Source organism: Mustela putorius, unplaced genomic scaffold (genome assembly GCF_011764305.1).
Source record: "Mustela putorius furo isolate JIRA1106 unplaced genomic scaffold, ASM1176430v1.1 tig00001535_pilon_pilon_pilon, whole genome shotgun sequence".
NCBI lineage: Eukaryota > Metazoa > Chordata > Mammalia > Carnivora > Mustelidae > Mustela > Mustela putorius.
Window position 1 is genome coordinate 125,875 of NW_025421787.1, and position 20,594 is coordinate 146,468.

Sequence of the window (20,594 nt, forward strand, 5' to 3'; positions counted from 1 at the left end):
ACAAATGTTGCAAAATTGGGCGAAGAACAAGTTTATGTGTGAGATCTATGGCTTTTGATGCCTGAATTTTAAAAGATGTCCACAGGCCCAAATCAATAAAATTCAAGTTAGTGGTGCTCAAAACTGTCATCCCGAGATGAGTAGGAAGGGGGAAGGCTTTCCTTAAGATAGACTCACGTGAAAAAGATTGAAGGCTTTGGGTAATCACAAGCACTTAACCCAGAGCCTGTGCCACATAACACATCCAAGAGAATGTCGATATCCTGCTTGCTGTTGGTGCAGACAGATGAGGAGAGGAATTCTAATTGTGATAAACACTCAGAGTTGCGCCAACCTCTTCCTCTAACTAGGTGAATAACTGAAGCTGGGTGTATTTTCTTAGTCCTGTTCCTGTCCCAGGATCAGTCACTATACTCTTTTCAGGGCCATAAGGTTTAGTAAGTAAGTTTTCTGTGAGTACTGAGTTAAGCTTGTTGTATCAGATAGATGTTACACTTGAGTGCTAAACAGAGTGAAACTGTAATTACCTGCTTTTCTTTAAAGTAAAAATGACTGAACTGAGATCAGGTTGTGTATCTAGAATCTGTCCCTTTTCTTAGATTAAAACTCAGTGTATTTTTTCCAGGGTAGGTGTTTTTCATTTGGAAAAGCCACATCAATCCAGTAGAACTTCAGTTTCTGTTCCACTAGAACTAGTATTTTGTTGGCACTTGCCACATGCTGCTGCTGTCTCTGCATTTCTCCTCCTGGTCCCGTGAAGTGGAGAGTAAACCCATCTCACCACTCAGGGGACACACTCAGACATCCCGCTACTGGTAGGACCAGGGACTCTGATTCAGCACCCTCGCTGAAGCCTGAGATCCTAACTGCCATTCTCTACTTCGTGCTAGTCATTGTGAGTGAAGCTTAGGAACTGTGCATTTTAAAACATCTTCAGAGGGCTTTTCTTTGTAAATAATGACTATATATCATTTTCCAAAGTCCGTTTCTTTTGGAAATGGCATATAAATGTTTTCCAGTTGAGAGGATAAAAGATTGTCCCACCTCGGTCATAATTCTTTTCTTCCAGGTCAACAACTGTAACACCAGCAATGTGTCTCCCAACTATGCCAGAGCTGCCCTTTCCCAGCCCTGTTCCATGCTGCACCTGACCGTGCTGCGAGAGCGGTGCTTTGGGGGCCGGACCTACAGCCACCCCGACAGTAGCTCTCCCCGGGAAGAGGTCTTCCACATAGTCTTTCACAAATGGGACTCTGGTGAACAACTTGGCATTAAACTCATTCGAAGGACCGATGAACCAGGGTTTTTATCCTTGATCTGTTGGAAGAGGGCCTGGCTGGCTGCACAGGATGGAAGGCTGAGCAGCAGTGACCGAGTGCTCGCCATCAATGGACACGACCTGAAGCTCGGAACCCCTGAGCTTGCCGCCCAGATCATTCAGGTACACGCGGATATTCATTCCACGTGCTCAGCCTTTATGTCGATGTTTTCGTAACATGAGAACCTGAGGGATATTTGATATTTCATGGGGGAAATCAAACATGGCTCCCCAAATCCTTCAAAATGCACAAGAGATGATTTTATCATTACAGATAAAATCCTGTCCGGAAAACTGTATCCCTGTGAACATTTAGCCTTGCTCTTTATAGAGTGAAGGCTCTATATTTTCACATGGGTTTTTCATTTGCTCCATGGGCTCCACCTAAGCCCACACATAAAAAACACATTTATGTCCACATTTAACAGGTGAGACAAGCAAAGCTTGAAGGAGCTGTGGTTCCAAGTTGTGACTTCCCTGCTCTTGTAACGTTCACTCTCCGCTTCACCTCCATACAAGTGGGGAAAATCAATTTTTATTGAGAAGAACTCATTATCTCTGTAGTGCCCTTTTTATAAAGCATTCAGAGCATTTCAAACACATTATAACTTGTGTTCTTACAGTATCCCTGTGAAGTAAAGATGGTTATTATTAGAGAAAAAAAATTTTCAATAAGAACATTAAAGTAGGTAAAGTAGAGGGGCACCTGGGTGGCTCAGTCATTAAGCATCTGCCTTCGGCTCAGGCATGATCCCAGGGTCCTGGCATCCAGTTTTACATCGGGGCTCTCTGCTCAGCCAGGAATCTGCTTCTCCCTCTTCCACTCCCTCTGCTTGTGTTCCTTCTCTTGCTCTCTGTCAAATAAATAAATACATACATAATAAATAAAATCTTATAAAAAGAAAACAGCTTTAAAAATTTTTTAAAAAAATAAGATAGAAAAAGTAGAAAATAATCCAGGCCAGGCCTTCTGGTTCTATAACCTACCAGAGCATTTAATGATATGGGTATCTCCTACAGTCTAGGGGTGAAACAAAGATGTGTATGGTGTTTTATTTTGTTTTGTTTTGTTTTGTTTTAAGTAAGCACAAGAAAACACTCTGACATAAAGGAAATCAAGCAGTAACATAATCCAGCATCAGGAATTAAAGTAGGTTGATTGTCACTGGGAAATGTGTATAGTAAACAGAATTAACAATGAAGATTTAAGTACTGTATAAGAAAACCCAAATTCAAATCCCAGTTAAGTTACTCCTTTTCACAAATGTTTGGTTCATTATAACTATGGGAACACACACACCCGGTAGCCATCTTGCATTAGGAGGGAGATTCAGGCATTGGTCTCTTGTCCCACACTTGAGGTTTAAAAAAATTGAATACAGATACTTATATATGATACCAAATATAATATATTGCTCAAGTTGTTTTTCTTTGTGAAAAACATCTTAATGTTTTGGATTCTGAGAACAACATGTATTCCATGTCTGAAAAGGAGACTAAGGAAGGCAAAATACCAAAAATGAAGAAGGAAGTCAAAATCACTGTCAGCCTAAAGTCGTTAAGATAGTGACATTAAAGTTTTGAAGAACATCGTCATTTTTCTGTATATGCCTACAAATAAATAGGTACCTATTTACGTAGGTACTTAGACATGCAGTCAGCTTACTAATTCTGAGTTTGCCACCCTTTCTTTACGTCAGCTGTATGCTGTGGACTTCTTACCCTGAAAATAGATGCACATGATATAGCTGTATAGTAGACGTGTTGTGCTAAAACTTATGTAAACACTCCCCTGTCAACAGACTTTAATGTTTTGTTTTCAAGTTTAAGACATTTTGCTTAACTTCCCTCTAGAAAGATCATACCAGTATATACTCCCAGCAAAAGGGCATGCCACTATTTTATGAAATACAGGTATTGTCATTTAGGCATCCTGCAATTTTAAAAATCTTGACTTTACCAGAATTCTTTTGTTGTGCTTGAAACCCTGAAGTGTTAGATAGGCAGTTGGCCTAAAGCCAAATGTTGGCCCATCGTTTTTAAAGCTTATATGTCCACTTCCATCACACACCCAGAATTTTGTCTTTTAAGAAATCAAAAAAGATCAGGGATTTGTTTGTTAATCGGTTTGCATGAGCAGGGGTCTTCCCATAAAGCTAAATTACTGGTTATAGAGTATTTGGTAGTGGTGAGGGTTAGGCAGTAAAGCAAACAATTCTTAATATTGAAATGAGATCACAGAGGGGCCTCTCACCCCTCACACCGTGTGATCTAATACTCGGAAGTGTCAGAATCTCAAATATCTGGATTGTAAGCGTTCTACTTTGGAATTACCTGTTAGATCAAATCCCCAGACTCTGGTCACATGAGAAGTGTTATTCTTTCAGTTATTTGAAGAATTGTCTGAAACTAGTTTAATGAAATACTTGAATAAGTAAGTGACTTTAATAGGGCCTTAAAATTGGTTATCACTCACAGGCACTTGGGTGGCTCCGTGGTTCAGCATCTGCCTTCGGCTCAGATCCTACATCGGGCTCTCTGCTCTGCGAGGAGTCGGCTTCTCCCTCTTCCTTTGCCCCTCCACCCTGCTCTCTCGCTTTCACTCTCAAATAAATAAATAAAATCATTTTTTTTGAAATTATGGTTTTCACTCCTTTTCCACCTTGAGAACTGAAACTGGAGTGCTTTCTTAACATTACTGACTGCAGTCATGGGAGAGGAGGGTTCTACTTTCCAGCACAGCTTCTTGAAAGCAGGCTGTCAAATTTTCCCATAGCAATGATAGTAAACTTGGAAAGTTGTAGTCTTGACCAAGAATCAGCATCAAGTAGACCAGGCCTGTATGTTAAAAGCAAAGATAGAATAGCTTTAAAAAGTATAATAAATATGAATCTGTGTTTCAGATCTAGATCTATAAATACAGATAATGGACCTCTAAATTTAACGTGGTTGTCATCACCTCTAAAATTACATTTATGGGGCGCTTGGTTGGCTCATTGGGTTAAAGTCTCTGCCTTCAGCTCGGGTCATGATCTCAGGTCCTGGGATCGAGCCCCACATCGGGCTCTCTGCTCGGCAGGGAGCCTGCTTCTTCTCTCCGTCTTTCTCTCTGCCTGCCTCTCTCCCTACTTGTGATCTCTGTCTGTCAAATAAATAAATAAAATCTTTAAAAAAATAAAATAAAATAAAATTACATTTATGTGTGAGTGCACATATGGCATATATAGGCACACAATTTGTAATGTATATAAATACTAATCCTGTTTTACAGGACCTTTGTTATCATTCTTTTCAGGACTGTTTAAGCTGATCCCTATTTTCGATTCGAAGCTGTAGTGTGTGGAAACAGAGCTACACGTAGTTTCATTTATTATCACTCTCAAAGTAGCCATCTTGGAATTTATTTCAGAAATCACAAAGGATTGTAATCCAGTTTTGAATCCGTTCGTCCTTTTATCTTCTTTGCTCTCTTTCTCTCAGTGCCAAGGCCAGTTTTGCAGGGGAGGGAAGTATAAAAAGACAGTTACCCTTCAAGAAATCATGGGGAGATCAGAAACCCAGGCTTTGCTTTGGTTATATCCTTGGTATTTCCAGGATTAGGGAAGGTTTACCCAAGAGGTCTGTGTGTGGCTCTTTTACCTGCAGAAGTTTTAAAGTATTAGCTCCTGAAATGAACTCCCTCATCTGCCCCACTGCCAGCATGGGCCTTGAGTCCCCACTCAGGTGAGGCTCTGATACAGCGATGATAAGTGTATTGAAAATGACCCTCCCTATAATTTTTTTAAGTGAGAAGCATCATTAATGACTGGTAATTATATATGTGTGTTTTTTTCTCCAGGCTAGTGGCGACAGGGTGGATTTAACAATTGCTAGGCCGGGGAAATCCCAGCCTGGTAACCCTGTTCAGGACGCAGGAGCTCAGAGTAGCAGCCAGCACCATGCACAGCCGCTGTACCACAACAGACCCAGCTCACACAAAGGTGAGGCCTTGAGTTTGCATGTTTTCATTCATCTGCCCTCAGGGAATCCTTGTTTACAAACTGGTGGCTATGCTAAAAGTCAGCACCGCTTCCCCTGCTATTGTCCTGAAAGCACTTGAGGTCCAGACTGTTGAGGAGGCAGCCCAGGCTACTGAAGAGCAGCCAGGCACCTTCAGTGAATATGAGTAGGACTCCAGCTGGTCCCCGTCGTGGGTCATGTGGCTTGGGCTTCCAAGGTACTGACAGCGTTTCAGCAGTTTCATGGAATAATAGTGACAACATTTCTCAGTATGGAACATAGTAAATTCATTTGTCCAGGGTGTGAGGGGGAAGGTCCTGGTCAGAGATGAAAGTGGCAATGGCATATCAAGTTATAGAAGAAAAGGGTAATTTTTTCCTTAGGTTATTATATTTTAAAAGATAAATTTAAGGGGCCTCTAGGTGGCTCAGTCGGTTAAGCATCCAACTCTGGATCTCAGCTCAGGTCTTGTTCTCCGGGCCATGAGTTTGTAAAAAATATTTTTTGTAATTTTTAAAAAATTAAAACATTCTTAAAAAATAAACCCTTTACCTTATTAAAGGTAAATTTAATAGGAAAAACTAAGCTAAAAAGACTTGGTGTATCTGTTTATAAAAATGAATAAAGCCATTCTGTCCATGACTATTAAGAAGGTTCTCAAGAGGACCAGCCATGAGATTTGGATGTTCATGCTCTTGCTTTAGAAAAGCTGTCATTTACCACACGTGTACATGCTTAGACTTTGTGTGCATTTTTCACTAGAAAAAACAGGTCAAAGTGTGGGGCGTTTTGAAAAGCTTTTCTAAAACACCTTTCTTAATCTTGTTAACTCTGTCTAAAAAGGCAGGATGTCAGAACTCAGTTTTCATTGGACATGAGAGACTCTTTCAGCCAAACCACTGGTGTCCGAGAGTAGGTCTTCTCACCACCTTCGGGACTGTAACCCACCAGGACATTCTGTAGTTGGTCATTGTCTGCTCATGAAAGTGTTTCAGCTCCTGATGAGTGTTGTATATACTTCGGTATTGAAGTTGGAAGAATGTGTATTACTGTCTTTGTTTCTAGATCACTTTAGAGGAATCCTAAAACTGAACTATGATGAAACTTTCTGATTCTGAGCCAAGTAGGAAAATGACTGATTTTTTAAAATAAAAATAAACAATAAGAATGCCAGTTTCTGAGACATCTAGCTTCATTTGAATGTAATTTGTAATAACTAGCATTTGTATAGTGCTATGTGAGATATATATATATATATATATATATATATTTTAAAAGTACTTTCACGTAAAAAATAGCAGAAAAATCCAGGATGAATGGAATTCATTTGTCTATCATCTAACTTACTGACTTGTCCTTGTGGTAGTGAAAAAGACTAAAAAGGCCTGAAACTGTAACAGAATTCGTATCTCAGGGCCCTGTAGGCATAGATTGGAATGGTTTCTATGAAACCATGGCCGTTCTACCTAATGGTGAGGGCTCAGCCAGCAGAGGGAACTCATTTATCCTCTTGAGTACTCAGCCCGATACACTGACGTGTCACTTGAAACCCAGCATGTCAGAAAGGCCCGGTCCCACTGGGGGAGAAGTGGTCTCCTCAGCTGGCGCAGGAGCCGAGCATGTGCACACCACTGCTGGTGGCCAGTCCGTGCTGGCGCTCCTTTAGTTCTTGTTACCTGGTGTTCCGGGTGTCCAGCTCCCCTAAGAAGTCCAGAAATGCTCACCGCATTGATCAAGGACTCCCACTCCTAGCGGCTTTTGGCCAGCCTGCCGTGTGGGAGCAGGCCTGTCTTGGGCAGCACTGCCAGGTCGCAGGTGGACAAGGAGTCTGACTGGTCTCGGACAGGAGCTGGCAGCCCAGGACCCAGGTTCCCACTTGGGTTCCTTGGGATTTTGGTTTGGATGCGTACCCTGTCCTCTGACTTCTCTGCCTCCATGTCTGACCCCAGGGCAGAGCATTTTTAGGTGAATCACAAAGAACAATGATATTTCAGATGAACAGTACAGGGGATAATGAAATCTATTTGGGGGGTCTGCCTGTATCGAAAGGGTGTCTATCAGTCCAAGGTCACTATTCTGTGGACTCCTGGGGGTTGTGTGTTGTGTGCAGACCAGTATACACAACCAGGTATTGGGAGGGCCACTGCTCTGTGGGTACCGGCCGCTCTTTCCAGCACGTCGCACACCACACAGGGTAGCAGCTCTGCTCTTTCTCAAAAGGGAGGGTCGTTCTCTGCAGTTAGCTGGCGGTGTACCAGAGAAAAGAGTCATTTGTTTTGTGTTGTGCTGTTTCATTGTTTCTTTTGGCAGAAGATTCAGAAAAATGAAAATACCTATATCGTCTCTAAAAAAGTTTGAATAGAGGGGAATCACTCTTATGTTCTGCAGACACACACAGAAGGCCATATTGTAGTTTTCCAGGCAGAGGAAAATCCAAGTTGAGGTGAAGTGGCCAAGACAGAGAGAAGAGCAGTGGTTGCAGGGACTGGGGGAGGGACAGAGCAGTGAGCGATGAGGAGCGCGGGTGTCTCTGTGACGGAAACGTCGTAGAATGACATGGTTGTGCAACACTCTGGATGGACCTAATGAGACCTCCATATCCCACTGCAAAGGATGCGAGTAAAATGTTATATAAACTCAAATTCTACTTTATTTAATAAATTAAATCTATGAAGTAATTATAGAGGTGAACACAGAACACAAATATGATAAAAAAGGAAACGACACGGGAGGGGGATATATGCTCTGGGGGCCCAACCAGCATGAGCTGCTGCTCAGGGGCCTAGCCTGCTTGCTCCACAGAGGCAGGCGGCGGCAGCTTGTCGGACCAGACTGCTTGCTCCACGGAGGTAGGGGGCAGCAGCTCAGGGACAGGAACCTGCTGGTCATCCAGTAAAGGCAAAATGCCAGGTGGCTCTTCCGTGGCAGAGAAGTGAACGAGGGCCCTGATAACCATCTGCCCTGGTCCCAAGGGGTCAGGTGGGGTCACTGGTCTCCCTAACCCACTGTGAGCTGCTGCAGCAGGGATGGTGGAGACCAGCTCAGGCTCCAGAGGTGCAGCGGGTGCCAGTGGGGCTGCTGGAACAACTTCGAGATTTTTTGCTCTGGGGCCGGTGCTGTAGCTCCAAGAAGAGAAAGCATCATCAGCTTGATTGACTTCCCTTTTGCCTTTCCCTTTCCCCACCACTCAGCGTGGCCTGCGTTCAAGATCCAGCCCCCAGAAGGTATCCCCGACGGAAGCCCATGGGGACAGGGATCTGAGACGACTCACTCTCTTCGGCCCAATTACAATCTACGGAGGCTTCCTCAGGGTGGCCCACCCTGCCTCCTCCTCAGGCCCACACCAGTTACCCCCAGTCCTCCTCACCCCCAGCCTCTGGCTCCGTGGCCTCTCTGGGAGGGCATTGACTTTCTGGCAGCAGAAGCTGGGCACGGCTCTGCAGGTCCGAGCCCGGCACATAGACCTGCAGGTAGGCTAGCAGCGTATGCAAGCTGGGAAACTCCGGAGGCTGCACAAAATCCCCTGGATACTTTTCCACCCAGGTGTTTAGGATGGCATAGATGGCCCTGGGGACAGACATGGAGACAGAAAAGTCAGAGGACAAGGTATGCATCCAAACCAATATTCCAGGGAACCCCTGTAGGAACCTGGGCCCCTGGGCTTCCAGCTCCTGTTCGAGACCAGTTGGACTCCTTGTCCAATTGCGACCTGGCAGTCCTGCCCGAGACAGGCCTGCTCCCAGACGGCGGGCTGGCCAAAAGCCTCTAGGAGTTGGAGTCTGTGATCAATGGGATGATCATTTCTGGACTTCTTAGGGGAGCTGAACACACTCCTCAGTCTCTCTCCTTGGCCACGAGCCACTTCAATTCAACTGCATGTGCCCAGGGAGGGGTGGTGTCTGGCCTCTTAATTACCCTCACTGCACTCGCCTCTGCTCCGTGAAGATCCAACCGAGGAGGGTACAAAGGGACTCTGTCTCTAGCCAGGCCTTCCCAGGACCCTCCCCATACCTCCACCGTTACCTCCTCTGCCCGTTCACTAGGTGCCATGAGAGTGGGTCTGTTTCCACTGACACACACCTCCCACAGGGTGTGGGATATCTGCTGCTCCCTGGGCTCTACTGGGTCACCACTCTCCCTGAGCCCCCTCTGAGCACCCAGCGTGCAGGTGCCAACAGACTGCTGTGCGATGGTTCCTAAATCCTGCGTTCTGGGTCCCAGAATTGGGCAGAGAGAGGTTTGGGAGGTGGTAGGCATGGAGCATGACCCTCTCAGGGGTTGAAGCTGTCCTCCATGCCCCTCTGCTCTCCACAGTGCTCACACACCTACCCCAGCTCCCTAGGGCACCTTCCTAGTTTCCAGTAGAAGCTCTCAGACCTTTACCCTAAAGCAGGAATCACAGAGGTGTTCATGAAGGTCCATCAGCCCCTTGAACTCACAGGACCCTCACTACCCTGCTGGAGAGGGAAGGCCCTCCTGGAGCAGCCAAAGCTTACTCACATGTCTCGCTGCTCCTGGGATCTCTTGACCTCTTCATACGTGGAATAATAGCACCCGAATCTAGAGGAGGCCAGGGGGCATCACATGAGATGTCTGTGGATGTTGGCTCTCACCCTCTGACCCTCGACTAGCCTGCAGCCCTTGGGTGCTGTCTGTTCTGTGCCGGGATCCCATTCAGCTCCGAGATAATTGCCTCCATCTACTAGGGCTTCCTGAATGCTTGCTGAATGAAAGGGCCCCAACCAGCCCATCACGAACATCTGAGGGGGCCTGGCCCTGCTCACCCCCAGGGATGACTGTTCTGGATTCATCCAGACACAGACCCCAGAAAGAATCTCAGATCTCCCTTTCAATGGCAAAGGAGCCCTGCTCAAGATCACAATGAGAGTAGGGATTAGGCAGAGGCTTCATCATGACGGGCACGGGAATGTTCAAAGAGCATGCCCACAGGCCCTCCAGCAGACTTTTCCACCGGCGCAGGCTGCCAGGTACCCTTTCTGACACCTACCACTGAGTCCCTATAATACCTCTGCCCCAGTTAGGAGCAAGGGGAAGTTTGGGGAAGCTTGGGGACCTGCCAAAGTCTCACAACCAGGCATTGGCCTAATCCCACGGGGCAGTTAGGGGCAGGGGAGGGTGCTCACCTTGCACATAGTTGGTCCAGCACCTCCCCGGTGCTGGCAAAGGTGTCGTATGTGTCCAGAAAGGTGTGGACACAGTGTAGATCTTGTCTGAGGATGGCAGGCACCAGGTGATCAATTGCGGCCTCCAGCTTGTCGGCCCGCTCTGCCATCAGCAGTGAGGTCCTCGTCCTCTTCCTGGTTGAGCCATTTTTTTCCCCCTGAGGTGAATCAGAGGAGACATGAGTCTGTGCTGTGGCCACCAGGAGCGTTGGGGCTTGGAGGGCAGAATGAGCCCCCAGATATCAGGGACTTATGCAAGAGGTGGGACAAGAGAGCCCAGAGTCCAAAAAAACAATCACTGACTCAGTGTCTCATTGGGTTCAGCCTAAGGCTCTTGGTTTTGCTTTAGGTCATGGTCTCCGTGTCCCGAGGCTGCGCTCCTCGTAGGGCTGTGTCCATAGGGCAGTGTCTGCTTGAGGATTCAGTCTCTCTGTCTGCTTCTCCCCACTCTCCCCCTGTCTCTCTCTCAAATCCATCAATCAGCCAATCAGTTAAGAAGCCTTTAAGGCAGGGACGCCTGGGTGGCTCAGTTGGTTGGACGACTGCCTTCGGCTCAGGTCATGATCCTGGAGTCCCGGGATCGAGTCCCGCATCGGGCTCCCAGCTCCATGAGTCTGCTTCTCTCTCTGACCTTCTCCTCGTTCATGCTCTCTCTCACTGTCTCTCTCTCAAGTAAATAAATAAAATCTTTAAAAAAAAAAAAAAAAAAAAAAGAAGCCTTTAAGGCAAAGAGAAAATGTTCTTGGTATCCATACAAAGAATTGAAAGAAATGATGTCTCAACTTGCTAGTATCTCAGGTCCCTCTGTGAGCGGAGTATGGATAGCACGTCCCTGCATGAGTGGCATGGATCCTGTGATTTCTGATAACATAGCCCATTCTTTTTATTTTTTTGAAAGACTTGTTATTTATTTATTTGACAGAGAGAGAGGTCACAAGTAGGCCGAGAGGCAGCCAGACATAAAGGGGGAAGCAGGCTCCCCACTGAGCAGAGGACCCCACGCCCCCGACGTGGGCCTCGATCCCAGGACTGAGAGACCCAGGACCCATGACCTGAGCTGCAGGCAGAGGCTGAAACCCCTGAGCCACCCCGGCACCCAACATATCCCATTCTTGAGACGAGAACACAGAGATGTTTAAGGCGAGGGGGCTTAGGATAAGAAGGAACGGAGGCTGTAGGATGCAGCACTGTGCCTTGGCCTGAGAAGGGGATTACATCCAGTCCTGCCCCACAAAGGGCTCCATGGCTGTGATCAATGACTGTCCTTCTGGACTGCCGTGCAGTGCAGTGCAGTGAGGCCCCTGTTCCTTTTCCTTGGGGGGGTCCCAACAATGTGTTCCATCAATACCAAAGCGCAGAGCAAGAGACAGAGTACCATGGGCCCCATGTCCCTTTGGATCAAAGTCTCCCAATTAACTCTTGCAAATGATGATTTGCAAGACTTGCAGAAGCTGAGGAAGGACTGTTGGGCCAGTGGGGGCACCTGGGAGCACGAGTTAGGAAAATGCCTAGGCCAGGGCAAAAGGAGTCCAAATCAACGGGATGAGACCTGGTCTAAAGTCTCTTTAATTATACTCCTATAAGTATGTGGACAATGGCTCTGCTTCTGTCCAAGGCGTGGGCAGGACCATGTGGGCCAGTTTGGGAAAGAGATGGGATGCAGATTCACGGGAGTACAGGACTCTAGGAGGCCAGGTTGGCTTCTAGGAAGTGGGGCCCTTGGTGCTGCATGGGCGCCCCGGGGTCGGGTCTCCCCAGCACCTGCACTCACCCTGAGCCAGCGCCAGACTCTCTTGGCCCTGTGCGGCTTCTTGTCCTTGGAGGAAGGAGAGCAGGCAATCTCCTCGGTCACCTCCTGCACCATGTCCTCTGGAGCTTTCTATAAAGACAGTGCCCGGCAGCCAGGCAGGAGGCCTTAGAGCCCTGTCTGGAGGCGTTTGCTGGTCTTCAGACCCAGGGCGCTCCATTCCAGACACACCACAGCCCAGGTGGCAGAGCCCTCCCCCAAGGAGAGAAACGTGGCCCAGCTTCAGGGCCTTGGATGTGCTCTGGCACAGCTCAGAGTCACCTCAGGAATCCCCTGTGCGCCCTGCCCACCCTGACATTGGTGTGAACAAGAAGGGATCACCAGGGTATCCACTGTACTCACCCTCCTCCAGCCCATGGGCAGGAACCCCCACATATCCCTCCTCCCCTCAAACTCCAGAGGAAGGGATGGGGCTACCCTAGGATGGTTCAGAGGGGTGGGCATCGCCTAGTCTCCTCAGAAGTAAGTAAGTACCTTATGGCGTCTCCCTCGAAAGGACCTGCGGCATTGGGGGGGTGGTTTTAGCCAATGTCTGCAGCATGGGATCAAGTCATTTTCCTGGCGGTTCTGGTACCCAGAGCCCCGGAAACTAGGTACACAACAGGAAAACATCTTTCTGTGTCTATGTCCTGAGTCCAGTAACCCTGCTACTGGACTAGACTGGCTGCCTGGTTGCAGGAGTTCCAAGTTCTGAAGGCCTTTGTGATCCAGGCAGTGACATCACTTCCTGATATGCCCTATCGGGGCCCAGTCCTGGTTGGACCCCTACACGAACAGTGCTCCCGTCTGCCATCTCCTCTTCCCCCTTCTGCATGCAAGGACACAGTGACCCCAACACACCCCTCTCCACAGGCCCCTAGAAACTGAATCACTGGCTTAAAGAGAGGGAGAGTTTTGGAGACTCTGGTAAATATTGTAAAATTACTTTCTAGAAAGAGTTTACCAATTGATTACCCACCAGCCAGTATGAAAATGCCCTTCTCACTATGCTCTTGCAATGCTGAATATTCTTGTAATATTCTTGTTAAAAAATTACCAATCCAGATTCATTTTGAAAGATGTTTTAGTTTTGTTGATTCCCTGTGCATGATTTTTTGTTTTGTCTTGCATTGCCTCTTCTGCCTCTGATGAAAGCATGTTTCACGTATTGCATTGAATCCTCTGAAGAACTTAGAATGAGTAACAGATGAAGGAGTCCATATATCTGTGTAGGAATTTTTTATTTGGATGTGGTTTTTATTATGTAGACGATTCTAGGGTGAAGTACTGTTTTAAAAGCTGGCTATCCTAAAATCCTTTTAAACTTAGGAAATTTAGGATAACTTTGAATGAAAATTGATTTTTATTTTATATTATTTTTTTAAAATTTTATTTGACAGAGAAGAAGAGACAGCTAGAGAGGGAATACAAGTGGAGAGTGGGAGAGGGAGAAGCAGGCTTCCTGCTGAGCCAGGAGTCTGATGCAGGGCTTGATCCCAGGACCCTGGATCATGACCTGAGCTGAAGACTGATGCTTAAGAACTGAGCCACTCAGGCGCTCCGAAAATTGATTTTTAAACATAGGGGTCTGTCTCTTGTTTTTACTTAGTTTTCTTTGTAGCCGCATCAAAATTAGAAGAAATTATCTTAGATGTTTTAGTAGCTTTTTTTATTTATCAGCTGAAGCAGTCTGGTACCCTTGAACTACTTTGATTTTAATTAGGAAACTGGTTTTCTCTTTATTGTAATTGCTTTTAGACTCCACATGAAAGACTTGAATGACGCAAAGGAGTAAGAGAAATATAAGGAGTTAATCTCCCTTCGCCCCCCCCCCCCCCCGCGCCACTCCACCTTCCCCCATTGTCTTCCTCTTGTGTTGTGCCTCAGAGTTGAACCAAAGGAGTATGTAGAATAAGTGCACATGACCTGATATAGCACATCCAGTTCCTTTTAACCTGCTATACGTGTCCAGGGGTTCTTTATTAATCTAAAGGATTTCTCTGTTTCCCTAGCAGCTGCATCAGTTAGCCTGGACCTGCTGTATTGGGTTTGATAGATGAAGAGGGGTAGGAAGCAGTGGTCTATAAGTGGGGGCAGCATGGAGTAAGATCTAGAGACAAGGATGATCTTTACTCTTTCGACGAACTGCTGGAAAACCGGCGAGCTGCAAAATGGGAAGATCAGATTCCAGATGTCATAAAGGGAAGGGCCATGTATGTCCTCTTAAAGAGTTTTGTAATTACACGGAGGACAGTTGAGACCCACTAGGGGTTTGATGTGAATAATAGGACATGAGATACATGTTTGAAGAAGAGCATTCTGGCAGCCATGTGGAATATAATGTGCAGGAGGGCAGGAACAGAGGTGGAGTGCTGAGAGTGAGCTTTGACAGCAGTCCACAGGTATTACAGATGCCAAGCTAGATGGACTAGTCAGGGCCCACGGTCGGCCAAAAACAGGCCTAAGTGTTATATACGCAGGTTTGTGTGTATAGAGACTTCTGTAAATATAATAAAAATGGAATATCAAAGAGAGAGCAAAATAGGATGCTAATGAATAAAAAAGTTGAAGTCTGGGAAAAAAATTAAATCCCCTCTTATTTATCTGTACGTCCAGTCAAAGGCTTGCATCGGTAGAACATGGATATCAATTTCAGAAATGTTAAACTATGAAAGACAAATATCAACATACAAAGTAAGGAAAAATTAAATTGTAGTTAGATTAAAAAGGTAAACAAAAGAAACCCTATGGACAAAGGCAAAAGGTAAAGGACAGGTTGGAAGTAAAATACTTGCTGTTTCGATGCTTTTTTTTCTTCACATTTTAACATCCGAAATTGAGATGTATCTTGAAATGAAGGTCTCATTTTAGAAATAGACACATAAAGTATATGTATGAGATAATTAATATGCTTCATGTTGAAATAGCTCTGAGAAGTCAGTGAGAAACATACCTCAGATATACCTCAAATAGCCTGAATAGACCATTCACTCAAGGAGAAATAGACTTGTCTAATTAATATTTGAAATGTTTTACTTAGTACTGTCAGAAATATGAATTTAGATGATAATGAAGTGGCATTTCTCACCTATGTACTGGCAGTGATTGTTTCAGAAAAATGTCCATTGTTGTAGATGGTGTGACAGAAAAATTACTTATTCGTAGTAGGTGGGACGATAAATTGGAACAGTTGTTTTAAAGGATCAGTTGATAATACGTAGGTTTTCCTTGATGTAATCTTTGACCTATAAATTCCTCTTTTTGTGGAATACAAATAAAGTCATGCACAAGTATTTGGAGATAAAGGCATTCACTGTAGCAGCATTGTTTATATAGTAAAGGCGTATATGTTAAGAAGAGGGTTGGGCATAAAGGTTCTGATACAGCTATGTCATCAGTATTCTGTGGTCATTTAAAACCATGTTAAGTGACATGAAAAAGACTTAATTTCAACATCCTGAGAAAATATGTGCACATAACTTATGGTCATCCCGATCACGTTTAAAAATGTGTGTGTGTAAGTGCCAAAACGGGTTGAAAGAGGAACCATTAAGGTTCTCTGATGGGATGAAGTTTTGTGTGTTCCTGTATTTCCTTCATTAAGCAGGTCTTATTTTGCAGTGTGAAGTAAATTCTGGGAAAGCAGAAAGTGAGTCACTGCATTTTGCTGACGGAGCATTTTTACTTTTCTACTTTTAGACATACACTAATAATGATAACCACTAAATAAGTGTTCATGAGAAAGCTGTTGATCTATCTGCACACATTAAAAAAACATCATCTTAAAAAAAAATTGCTGCTCTTGTAAAATATTTAGAGACATCCAGGTAGTCTGACATATTTTAGTATTCTAAACTGATAGAACCTAAGAAAGCATCCAGTAGAACTTGCAGGAGGTCAACTGTGCCAAGCAAGAATATTTTTCATAGAAGATAGTTGAAAGAGGAAGAATCTTGCCCTTGAAAGAAAGAGATACAAATCAGCTACGTAACTATCTGTTTATGTGTATACAAACATGTCCCCATAGTATGTTGTTGGAATTTGTGACAAGTGACCTCACATGATGTCTACGAGGCTGTCCTAAAAATGCTTAGAAGTTTCTGTTTATACCTAAGTTTGTGTTAAATTTAAACTTGAATTTGGAATACATTGTTAAATGACCTGTTTTTACATAAAGCTTCTTGAATTTTCTAGGTGATAAAACAGGAACAAGACCAGAGTAAGTTTACAATTTAACTTTTAAAGTATTTTATTTGAAGAATTTTATTTGTTAATTTATAGGCAGGTGGTCTCATCGGAACTAAAAGAAACTATATAGACATGTAGAAGAAAAATTCTTTGAATCAGTGTTTGTCTAAAGTAAAATAATAAACATATGCTCTGGAAAGATTTTGGAAGGTCAGATCTTTAATTTTTAATCATTAGGAAAGTTTATAACCAATTTTTTCTGGATACTTTATGCTCAGTTTTAGGTATATATACCTTTTCTATATAAACTACTATACCAGTCCCATTTATTTTCTGATGATGAAGAGGGAGAAAAGCCTCTATCTATAATATACATCAGATAGGTTTGAAGATCACTATTTTTACTAGCACTTACATTTCTCGCCTAATTTGTATTACATTAGATAAAACTTTTGTAAATAAATGATCAAGTTCATGCCTCCAAAATATCTTCTGTATACTTTAGCCCTATTTCATAAATGAGAAAGCTGTAGGAGACTGAGGTTTGCTTCAGGTTCTATCAAGGAAGTAGTAGCAGATCTGTGACTGAATTTTAACTCCTAATTCCATTACAGCCTGCCACATTTCACCTCTTTCTATTCTCATTAAATATTTATGATTCCCTTAGTCTATCCCTAGGTTTTATTTTGTTGAAGAATAAATTGAAATTCTAAAAATGAAGTAAAATATAATGAGAATCTCATTATGAGAAGTTTGTAGACTTTCTTTAATGAATGCTTTAATATTTTTGAACGAAATAAAAGGTCAGTCATAGTTTTTGAGCCAGGGAAACTTAGTTCAATATTTAATCTCTTGTATTTTCTAATTTTTTTCTTAAACATTTGGTCAGATGCATTTATGTGTACTTCTGATAGGTGCCAGTCCTTTTAGAAGAGAAATCTCCCCGTCAGATGAATTGTTAAAGCTATTTTAAAGGTCAGGAAACAACATTTTTTTTATAAAGAGATTTGAAATCAACCATAAGAGCTATAAATGGGGAATATTTGTTTTACCTCCTCCCCTTTAACACTTCCGTAGTGGAACTCAGCTGTCAGCTTTTTAGAACCTCAATGGCTTTAATCTATCTGTGGCGTTTTTCTCAGGGATAGTAAGGCACTGAAGGATGCAAATCTCCCTCCTGTCATCTCCCAGGATGTTGAAAACCTCCAGTAAGTGTGTCAAATGTAATTAGATATATCATGTTGAAGAATGTTAGAATCTATTTTAAGGGGAACATCTCTGTTGGTAAAAATTTTAATATTTTTATAAACAAAGCAGAATAATGGGAATTAAAATTCTTTTATTGTCAATCTGAGAAAAGCATGTGAACTGTGGATGAATTTTTAATATTTCCTTTTTAAAAAACACTAGGACTCTGACCAGCCTATAGTAAATATACATTTTTCCTTTAGGAAAAAGGTGTATTTTTTTGGAATTCAGTTTTATGTATCTTTTTAGGAAATTTGTGAAGGAACAGAAACAGGTACAAGAAGAAATTAGTAGAATGTATTCAAAAGCCATGCTTAAAGTACAAGAAGATATTAAAACTCTGTCACTGGCTGCCAGTGGATTACAGAGGAACACCCTCAGTATTGATAAGTTGAAAACAGAAACTGCTCAGATAAACTAACTTAAAGTAATTTTATTGTAGGGTGTTGTTTCATTTTATTTAAGTCTTATAGGTTATAAGACTTGATATAGATGTACTGTAAGAAAACTGTATAGCATGTGTGCTTTTTAAAAAAAGATTTTATTTATTTAAGAGAGAGAGAAAGAGAGCATGAGAGGGGGGAGGGTCAAAGGGAGAAGCTGACCCCTTGCTGAGCAGGGAGTGAGTTGCAGGACTCAGTCTTGGGTTTCAGGATCATGACCTGAGCCGAAGGCAGTCGCTTGACCAACTGACACCCAGGAGCCCTAGCTTGAGTACTTTTAAGTTGCTATGATACTAGTAGTCACTAGTTTGTATTGAGTTCTGATTATTTATGAGGCAGTATTTTAAGCAATTTATATTAGTCCAGTTTAGTTTTCATGACAGCTCTATGGGTTACAGCATTGAATTTTAGAATTCAGAAATCATGACCACCTCTTTTTGGCTCTCAAATGCACTCGTGTCCACAAACAGCCTGACTCTGCACTAATCCTTGGTGCTACCCTCTCCCTCTTCTCTTTAAAGAGAAATAGCTACTCCAACAAATGAACTAGCTTCGGGCAAGATGATATTGTGTTAGAGGGCATACTGATGAGCGTGAGATGGCCAGAATTCCACTGTTCGTGTGAATTTTAGGTGTATGTGAAAATTGACCTGGATATATGACCCATACTAGTGTAAGTGGTACTTGAAGCTAAAAGAATGGATATTTAGGAGAGCAGAAATAGGCATGAATGAGAAAAGATATCTTCCAGGAACCCAAGCTCAAGGATTCTTGCCTCCTCAATTTCACTGCTGGGTCCTTCCCCACGGTCTGTTGGTATTCACCCCTTCCCTTTTCCCTGCCACCTCTCTCTCTGGTCTGTGCCTTCACTGCTTCACGTCTAACCCAGTAGAATCAATACCCCGCCTTCCTACTCTGCTCTGAAATCCGGTACGACCATTGTCAGGTTAATTCTTCTGTGACTCTGCTTTCCCTGGGAAGATTGGACCAGAGAATCAAGTCCATACTGATTAATCTAACAGTCCGGGTCCTCTGTGGACTCTTACACAACCTGTCCCCTCAGCCTTCACCCTTGCTTTTTCTTTCAGCTGTAGCCATCGGTGTATTACTGAAACATCATAGGCATGGTGGTCAGAGCTGAGGGTATAATTAAGAGCAAAAAGCAAGCCCTGCCCTCATAGAATGTATAATGTAGCAGAAAAGCCAGACATAGCAGTCTCCTTGCTTCCCTCCACGTTCCAGCCTGTCCCCATTGTGCTACAGCTTCCCCACCTTCATCCAGAAAGCCCTGCCCTGCCATTTTCACCCGTTCAGACCCCTTCTCACACTAAGTGCTGAAGACATTCCTTCTCTTCACCACTGAATGCATAATTGGTCACAGAGAGTTATTCAAATGCAGTGTCTTCCTTTGGGGATGGCAGCCGCCATTATTACGTACTATGGGACAGGCTTCTCACAGAGCTGTGCCTGGAGTCGATACCCAGGACATACTTGCTGAGTCAATAAAAGAGTGGATTTGGTTATGATATCCTGTTGGGCATAGCTGTCTTCTTCATTAAAACCAAACTTAGAACCTCTAGGATTTTTAGTTCTTCAAGAGAAATGTCCAGAGGGGAAGGCAGACAAACTAGGCTCCAAGAGCAGCAAGGATTGACCTTTCCACTGGGGGTTCCTGGCTTTGGTTTTCACACCCATCCGTATTCTGCCTCTTGTAGTTTGTGATTTCCACTTCGACACTTGGGCCCAAAACCCCTCCTTCATTGCACTTGGCCTGGCTGACACAGACTCTCCGCTTCACCTCCATACAAGTGGGGAAAATCAATTTTTATTGAGAAGAACTCATTATCTCTGTAGTGCCCTTTTTATAAAGCACTCAGATCATTTCAAACACATCATAACTTGTGTTCTTACAGTATCCCTGTGAAGTAAAGATGCCCTTTTTTATTAGAGAGAAAAAATTTTTTCAATAAGAGCATTAAAATAGGTAAAGTAGAGGGGCACCTGGGTGACTCAGTCATTAAGCATCTGCCTTCGGCTCAGGCATGATCCCAGCGTCCTGGCATCTAGTCTAACATCGGGGCTCTCTGCTCAGCCGGGAATCTGCTTCTCCCTCTCCCCCTCTCTCTCTGCTTGTCTTCCTTTTCTTTCTCTCTGTCAAATAAATAAATAAATAAATAAATAAATAAATAAAATGTTTTAAAAAAAGGAAACAACTTTAAAATTTTTTCTTAAAAATAAGAAAAAGTAGAAAACCATTTAGAGGAGACCTTCCAGTTCTATAACCTTCCAGAGCATTTAATGATATGGGTATCTCCTTCAGTGATAGGGGTGAAACAAAGATGTGTATGGTGTTTTATTTTGTTTTGTTTTAAGTAAGCACAAGAAAACACTCTGACATAGAGGAAACCACGCAGTAACATAATCGAGCA

At 43.7% G+C, this 20,594-nt stretch overlaps 2 protein-coding genes across 2 annotated transcripts in view; one reads left to right on the forward strand and one right to left on the reverse strand.

Annotated features, from left to right (window-relative positions):
* Positions 1-20,594, forward strand: part of LOC123394144 (ligand of Numb protein X 2-like) — a gene marked incomplete at its 5' end in the record, with an annotated part of 58,333 nt that overhangs the window by 20,130 nt on the left and 17,609 nt on the right. The window contains one exon of the mRNA XM_045087817.1: positions 1,070-1,441. Coding sequence (XP_044943752.1) covers positions 1,070-1,441 — 372 coding nt within the window. The remainder of the gene's footprint in view (positions 1-1,069; positions 1,442-20,594) is intronic.
* LOC123394145 (ral guanine nucleotide dissociation stimulator-like) lies at positions 8,431-10,657 on the reverse strand. Its single transcript, XM_045087818.1, has 3 exons — positions 10,462-10,657; positions 9,818-9,877; positions 8,431-8,884 (listed from the first exon to the last, which is right to left on the reverse strand). The coding sequence occupies exons 1-3, from the start codon at positions 10,608-10,610 to the stop codon at positions 8,665-8,667; spliced, it is 429 nt and encodes a 142-aa protein (XP_044943753.1). The 5' UTR covers positions 10,611-10,657; the 3' UTR covers positions 8,431-8,664.